Below are 8,474 nucleotides of genomic sequence, written 5' to 3' on the forward strand. Positions count from 1 at the left end.
ATACAACCTGCCTCACAAAGAGAAGACACAGGATATTCAAGGATTGATTATTGCTGAAAACTGGAACGGAAAATTGTACGATTAAGCCAAAAAGTGACACATTTCCCCACACCCCTGTACTCAAGGGAAAGCAGAGCCTAACTGCTGCCTCTGAGCAGTGCGTGGTGGTAGTGCAGCTGGAGCTAGGTAAGGAGCGGTTGTCAGGTGAACCGCACGCTGGGCCAAACCGCGGTCCTGCCGCTAGACGCAGTGCTGTGCAGCTGGCCGGAGCCAGACTCGGAGCCCTGGCTGTCAACATCTGCTCCAGAGAGCTCGCCATCTGCCTGGGACCCGGGAGACCCTCTCCTCCCGCACTGCCCAGCTGCAGGAGCACACGTGGACCTGGGCAGGCAGTCAGACGCTGAAATAAATTGTGGACAAATTCTAAACATGGACTTTTACCTGTTATTCATTTCAGCAATGCTGTGAAGAAATCTACAGGACAACAACAACTGGCCTCTGTAACAGTACAACTGACCCCAGCTTGCCCCCCAGCTTGCCCCCCAGCTTGCCCCCCAGCTTGCCCCCCAGCTTGCCCCCCAGCTTGCCCCCCAGCTTGCCCCCCTCCCGTATGAGTGGTAGAGCCTCCCCTGTGTCTGTTTAGTTTGGTTGAGGGTTTCAGGCATAGCAGCATGGTTACTGGGTGGGAGATATGATAGTCAGCACTGGGTCTCCAGGGGGATGGCTCTGGATGCTGATTTATTATTCTGTGAATTGATTAAATATATTTAAGTCACCTTAAACTAGTAATGAAAGACGAGTCAGATGCAGACTGTAGTTAAGACTTAATTTAATCAATGTGAAAGAATAAAAAGAAACACATTTTATAGTGTACACATTTTATATATATATATACATATATATATATATTTTTTTTTTACTAAAGCTGGTGTCCTCTGTCTTGGAATTAAGGAGGCAGGTACAAAATAGTAAAACATTACTAGAGAGGGGGAGAGAGGGAGGGGGGGAGGGGAGAGGGAGGGGGGAGGGGAGAGAGAGGGGGGAGAGGGAGAGGGGGGAGGGGAGAGAGGGATGATTCCCTGATTCGGTAGAAAGCTTGAGTACCTGATGGCTGGTTCTGAGGGAACCATCCCTTTCAGAAAGCTGTTACAGCCTGCCCTCATACACACAACAGGAAATTCATCTTTCACTGACCACAGATAAACAGTTACAATTGAAATACTTTGCAAGTCAGCTTTCACCGTCACCTTACATCTCCTCAGAGTCAATATTCTTCATGTTTGGCATTTCTGACATCAAGAATGTTTTGGAAAAGGAAATGATTTGACTGATTCCGGCGGGATCTCTGTACTTGTCCCTTTCAGCATGTTACAAACACCTTTTGTGTTCAAGGACAGCACTGCAGATTAGACCCGCAGCTATCTACAGCATTCTTTATTTTGTTCAATGAATTTTTGAGCGAGGAAGCAAGAAAATCTGTTTCACAGAATGGAACTTTTGTCCTAATGGATCTGTTGTGTTCTCCATCAGAAAAAAAAGTGTTTTTTCAGAAAGTTTAAATACTGAGTTATGTGGAATTCAGATTTTAAACTCTGATTACCATGGAAACGTAGTCATTGGTCAAGCTGGTCCTGTCTCTTCCTAAAGGTGATGATCCTCTGAAATGAGTATTGTCTTGTATAATGCACATTGTACAGTAAAGTATGACGCTGCAGAAAAAAGCTACACAATATTTGAGGAAGTGTAAACAGTCAACGTTGGTTACCATGTCAACGCAACGGCAGTTTCACCATTTAGGATAGAAGGAGGTCTGAATATCACCGTCAACTGGCTGCTACTACAGTTTAACATGATCACCCAGGGACACACAGGCCACTTCAAACAACCAATGATCTGTCTGTTGGGTAGAGACCTGTGAGGAGAGCGGGGCTGGTTAGGCTGGTCCACTGGTTGGGTAGGAGAAGTGTGGGAAATTAGGTCTCTGTTCGCTGTCGAACGACTCCATGCTGTCATCTGGGGAATGAAACAAGCACAGAGTTCACTGCCATATACATTTTTGTATAATTTATAATAAATCAACAATAAACATCATATAATAAACATGAATAACCCTTCATCTATAACTTGATATAATCGGAGGTATTGGGTGTCAAGTTGGGGGATACTGGTGTTCGGTCGCCGTCGTTACATCCTCCTACCAGCAGGGGGCAGACAACCCTCATAGGAGCTGAATCACCATGCTTTTATTGAACAGGATGATTATAATACAGGCAGAAGAATACAAACTCATACTCAAATTCTTTTCATGTTTCCTAGTCGAGAAAATATATATTCAGACCTTGAACTGGTAGATATGTGTGAAGAACCTCTTTCCTCTATTTGAAAGTATAGAGAGCAACCAAACAGTTTAGAGAGCAACCAAACTGTATAGAGAGCAACCAAACAGTTTAGAGAGCAACCAAACAGTTTAGAGAGCAACCAAACTGTATAGAGAGCAACCAAACTGTATAGAGAGCAACCAAACAGTTTAGAGAGCAACCAAACTGTATAGAGAGCAACCAAACAGAGCCACCCCAGCATCATGCTATCCGTCCTGGGGGGGCCTGGTATTACAGTCGATGTGTGAGTCATGGGGCTTTCTGTCATGAGCACCCCAGCAGAGTGACGTGTCAACCTGCAAGCCCACACTGTCTATTCTCCTGTTAAAAACAGAGTGAAAATGTCACAGGCTGTTCTTGAAATGATTCTGTAAATTTCTTTTTTTTTTTTTAGGAAATCTCTCAGGGGAGAGATATATTTTAGACACAGGTCAATGAAAGAGGATCCAGTGTTCTGCCTTGATCATAATGGTCACATAGTCAACAGCTACACTATGATTATCACAACCACACACCACGGTGTGCAGGCCCAGTAAAGCAGAAGGGTGGAGCGTTTGTGAGTATGCGGTGTGTAGTAGTTGGTGTGTGTGTTTGGTTCAGTACGACCCCAGTGTGTGTGTGTGTGTACCTTGTCCAGGTGGTGTGATGGTGATCGTCTGTGCTGTGAACTCCTCGTCGAAATACCGAGTGTCTGTTTCCGAGGTAACCTGTGGCTTGAAAGGCGGGACCAGCTGTGGAAGCAGGGAAGGACAGGAACTTATTGGCACATCTGGGCTGTCAATCACACCCTGCCAACAGTTTTGGCCACATTAAAACAGAGCAGGTCTCTAGGCAGTGCTCTGAACAGCTTCCAGCTGACACAGTGTTTCTACTCAGAGCTGAATGCAGCTGAGTGGAGACAGGGGACATGAACAGGACATTACCTTCTTCTCATAGACATCCTGCCATTCAATCCCAGCAAAGAAGCTGTGCTGCATGATCTCCTTAGCATCGTCCGGCCCGCCACCTAACCTGCAAGAAAACCAGACCCAAACCTTAGAATTTTAGGTGGATGTTTAAGAAGGAAGATTATTAAATGAATTTACAGTTGTTGTAAGCTGCAACCAAACTGCCCTCAGGAAATTAAGAAAGACCCAAATCGAGGTGCTATGTTGGGGTGCTGAGTTGTGGAGGAGAAGGTGTGTACCTCTGTGTTGAGGTGCTGTGTACTACTGTGTTGTGTTGAGGTGTTGTGTTGAGGTGCTGTGTTGAGGTGTTGAGGTGCTGTGTTGTGTTGAGGTGCTGTGTTGAGGTGTTGAGGTGCTGTGTTGTGTTGAGGTGCTGTGTTGAGGTGTTGAGGTGCTGTGTTGTGTTGAGGTGCTGTGTTGAGGTGTTGAGGTGCTGTGCTGTGTTGAGGTGCTGTGCTGTGTTGAGGTGCTGTGCTGTGTTGAGGTGCTGTGTTGAGGTGCTGTGTTGAGGTGTTGAGGTGCTGTGCTGTGTTGAGGTGTTGTGTTGAGGTGCTGTGTTGAGGTGTTGAGGTGCTGTGTTGTGTTGAGGTGTTGAGATGATGTGTTGAGGTGTTGAGGTGCTGTGTTGAGGTGTTGAGGTGTTGAGATGATGTGTACCTCTGTTTGGGGTCCTTCCTCAGCAGGCCAGACAGCAGACAGCGGCCCTGGGCCACCCCCACCCCTGGGCCCGCAGGGTGCTCTGGAAGCGGATCTCCTCCATAAGGATCAGCTCAAACAGGCGCTCATGGTCCTGGTTGTAGAAGGGCAGCCGGCCGCACATCATCTCATACATGACCACACCCAGGCCCCACCAGTCCACCGCCCGGCCGTAGTCGCTGTCCTCCAGCACCTGAGGACAGGACAGGTTCACTTGTCTCTCCTTCCCCTCAGGACGGAAGCTAGGGACGCGAGTCCTGAGAGGACATCAGGGAGGGAAGGCAGCGAGGAGCAGGACTCAGCAGGGGGCCGTGTGGTGAGCCCCTGACTGTGGCGTCACATGGGACGCCCTCTGTCCTCCCTGAAGCAGTCAGGATCGCTTCAGTCACGTCACCCTCCTGTGAGGCCGTGTGCTACGGAGATTTCAACACCAGCAAATAAATAGAAACAGGGCGTCCGACAAACAGTTCGGCCCAAACGCCACACCACTTGTTTAGTTTAGAAAACAAGGTAATCAGACTGCTTGTGGCATCCAGTTGGGACATGGTGCGAGGCCTCCTCCACCGCCCCCCACCCCCCTGGTCTGGGCTTTCCTGGCAGCTCCAGTCTACACTGACTCACGTCTCACATTAGGGGCAGGGATAGTGTTTCCCTCAGAGCCCTGCATATTTAATCACCAGAGGTCTGCAGTACGCACGCACTGGACGAAGGGAAGGCTGGGGTGGTCAGAAATGTAGAGCACAGATCCAGTAGTGACACCCCCCCCACACACACACCCTCACACACACACACACCCTCACACACACACCCTCGCACACACACACCCTCACACACACACACACACCCTCACACACACACGCACCCTCACACACACACACCCTCACACACACCCTCACACACACACACCCTCACACACACACACCCTCACACACACACACCCTCACACACACACCCCCAGCATGACAGTCGGACGTTCACACCAGCACCAACCCCCTGCTGGGGGTTTAGAATCAACGAGGCTGCCATCAGCTTTCTGCTGACTGCATGTCTCCTGATATTCAACAGGTTGCTCTAAAGAGAGTTGGTACATTGCCTCCTGGGAAATGTAGTTGCCTTGCCAGGAGGACGTTATAGGCAAAGTCTAGGCAAGCAGTACAGCATGTTCTTAAAAACAGGCAGGGTGATCTGAGGTGACAGTGACAGGCCAGGAATAGCAGGACAGGTACAGCTCACTGTGGGCACACTGAGAGAATTAAATATGGACCAGGTCGTGCCCAGACCCAACTGATGTCGAGACACAAGATGTGCCCGTAAAAGGAACAAAACTGGTGTGTGTGAGTCGGAGTGTGTGTGTGTATCAGAGTGTGTGTGTAACAGAGTGTGTGTCTCTGACTGTGTGTCTCTGACTGTGTGTGTGTGAGTATCAGAGTGTGTATCAGAGTGTGTGTGTCTCTGACTGTGTGTGTGTGAGTATCAGAGTGTGTATCAGAGTGTGTGTGTCTCTGACTGTGTGTGTGTGAGTATCAGAGTGTGTATCAGAGTGTGTGTGTCAGAGTGTGTGTGTGTGTGTGCTAGCACCATGCCTGGTGCTACGGTGAGTCTGGAGCGTAGAGGAGGAGGCAGGGTAACGTGAAGCGCTGGCGGTGCTAGGATTACTGGGTCGTCTCTATTTCCAGCGCTGCTGTCGTGTGATTCACACCAAGCGACAGCTGGGCCTGCAGCTGCCCCATACATGTAGCGCACACAGCTGTGGAGCTGCCAGGTCCACAGGAGCCGAGCTCATCCCTCACTCATGGAACCAGGACTGCTGGCCTCCCTCCCTCCTTCCCACCCTCCTGACCTCTCCTTACCTTCCTCCCTCCCTCTTCCTCCCTCCTTACCTCCCTCCCTTAACACCTCCCTCCTTACCTTCCTCCCTCAACCCCTCCCAGCCTGCATGCCCTGACCAAGTGGCTGCATTGCTATAAAGGACAGAGGTGAGGGGAGGGGAGGGAGGGCAGGAGGAAAGGGGGCAGGAGAGGTGCAGGGGGCTGAGGTACAATGCTGTGTCTGGTCTCTCCACACATCATGATCCTGTTTCCTATCTCAGAGCCATATTTATCTTTCCTCTCCTCAAGCAAACATCATTAAACAAACAAGCCACACTTCACTGAGAAACAGAGTTCATCTCATTTCAAACACTCAACCACTCTTTACTATCATGAGTTCACTACACCAGACCCAGTAAACCCTGCTCCTGTTCTGTGCTATTAAAACAATTATTCAATTGACTCATTTGAAAGTGTAAATTGTGCAAACAATTATTAATTTTTCTGCCCTGCTCATGTCAACCCTAACCCTAACCCTAACCCTGGTGGTAGAAGGTGTCTCCCTTTCCTCCCCCTCTCTCTGTTCCCCTCCTTTCCCCTTCTCTCCCTCTCCCTCCCCCTCTCCCTCCCCCTCCCCCTCTCCCTCTCCCTCTCTCCCCCCTCTCCCTCTCCCTCTCCCTCTCCCTCTCCCTCTCCCTCTCCCTCTCCCTCTCCCTCTCCCTCTCCCTCCCCCTCTCCCTCCCCCTCCCCCTCTCCCTCTCCCTCTCTCCCCCCCTCTCCCTCTCCCTCTCCCTCTCCCTCTCCCTCTCCCTCTCCCTCTCCCTCTCCCTCTCCCTCTCCCTCTCCCTCTCCCTCTCCCTCTCCCTCTCCCTCTCCCTCTCCCTCTCTCACCCTGTGGAATATTCCCAGACGGTACAGCATTCCTGTGCAGCACACACAACAAGGTCATTGTTTACTGCGGAACAACCTGTAACACTGCCTGGCCCTCGCTCTCCATGGAGACGCTCGGCAACGACCCCGTCGCCACGGTAACGCCCCCTGATGCCTCCGCCGCTGCAGAAGCTGGAGTAATCACACACAGAGAGGGAGAAAGAGAGGGGGGGAAGGGAAGGGAGAGACAGAGGGAGAGAGAGGGAGAGAGAGAGAGAGAGAGAGAGAGAGAGAGAGAGAGAGAGAGAGAGAGAGAGAGAGAGAGGTGATGCCTTCAGATCTTACTGGACCAGACAGCTTTCTGCTGTAGCCTCTGATATGAATAGATTCCTTGCTTGCCATGTCCTACTGATCCTCCTCACTGCTCCAGCAGCAGCGTACAGTTCTCCCTGTATTAGCCCCACATAACTCCCACACTGGCCAGTCTCAGGCCGACTGTGGTGGCCATGGTTACTGTGCAGAGGGGAGGGGAACTCCTTCCTGGAGACCCAGTGGGGGGGGGCTATCATGGATGATGGAGGCACAGTCCCAGTTATGGACCCAGGGACCAGAAGACCCAGGCCCTGGTGACAGCAGGCCTTCTGGGCAGCAGGGGGGCCACAGACCCCCAGCCCCCCTGGTCCCCCCAGCCCCCCAGCCCCCCTGGTCCCCCAGCCCCCATGGTCCCCCAGCCCCCATGGTCCCCCGGCCCCCCCAGCACCACAGCCCCCCTGGTCCCCCCAGCAGCTGTAGGCAGTGTGGCCTGTTGTTCGGGCCTGCCAGACCCCCCGGCAGATTCCTTGCAGAGGCTAAAAACAACGAGATGGCAACTGTGTCAACACTTTACCCCTTCTCCCAGAGAAGCATTCCTCCAACAGGAGGCTGGAGGGCAAGCAATCACACACACACACACACACACATACACACGCTCACACACACATACACAATGCCTTATTGGGTTACGGCCCACTCAAACACATGTCATACCTGCACGCTATCAAGAGAGACCACACCACTAAGACCAGACCCTCCCCAGGCCTGCCCTGCACGCACACTCACCCCAGGTCCCAGGTCTGGACCTTACACAGGCATCCAGCAGCAGCTGCAGGAGCCCAGTCATCCACATAGCTGTCCCTCCCAGTCACCAGTCCCCAGTCACCAGCCCCCAGCCCCCAGCAGAGCCACCAGCCCCCAGCCCCCAGTCACCAGCCACCAGTCCCCAGCCCCCAGTCACCAGCAGAGACACCAGCCACCAGCCCCCAGCCCCCAGCAGAGACACCAGCCACCAGCAGACACCAGCCCCCAGTCACCAGCCCCCAGCAGAGTCACCAGCCCCCACCAGTCACCAGCCCCCACCAGTCACCAGTCCCCAGCCCCCAGCAGAGACACCAGCCCCCAGCCCCCAGCAGAGTCACCAGCCCCCAGTCACCAGCCCCCAGCAGAGACACCAGCCCCCAGCCACCAGCAGAGACACCAGCCACCAGTCAACAGCCCCACCATGACTCATTGTGTGTCGTCACAAGACCCTAAGTGCTGCAGGTCCCCTCAGTCAACCTGCACACTTCCTGCTTCTGGTCCTTACTTCCTGTCTTCTTGAATTAGTCTGAGCTACTTGAGGATGGGTATAGCTCAGGGGTTAGAGTACTTGACTGGAGATTAGGAGGTTACAGGTTCAAATTCCCTGGCCCCTGATCTTTATCATTATTATTATAGATAAGTGAACTCATAATACCCAG

The 8,474-nt window shown here is 52.0% G+C and overlaps 1 protein-coding gene across 1 annotated transcript in view; it reads right to left on the reverse strand.

Annotated features, from left to right (window-relative positions):
• Positions 1 to 1,419: 1,419 nt before the first annotated feature.
• The window catches only part of akt1 (AKT serine/threonine kinase 1), a 31,670-nt gene continuing 24,615 nt past the window's right edge, over positions 1,420 to 8,474 (reverse strand). The window contains 5 exon segments of the mRNA XM_084681860.1: positions 1,420 to 2,013; positions 3,007 to 3,109; positions 3,302 to 3,389; positions 3,983 to 4,053; positions 4,056 to 4,214. Coding sequence (XP_084537986.1) covers positions 1,934 to 2,013; positions 3,007 to 3,109; positions 3,302 to 3,389; positions 3,983 to 4,053; positions 4,056 to 4,214 — 501 coding nt within the window. The 3' untranslated portion in view covers positions 1,420 to 1,933.

Source organism: Hypomesus nipponensis, chromosome 3 (genome assembly GCF_054491055.1).
Source record: "Hypomesus nipponensis isolate SF chromosome 3, ASM5449105v1, whole genome shotgun sequence".
Taxonomy (NCBI): domain Eukaryota; kingdom Metazoa; phylum Chordata; class Actinopteri; order Osmeriformes; family Osmeridae; genus Hypomesus; species Hypomesus nipponensis.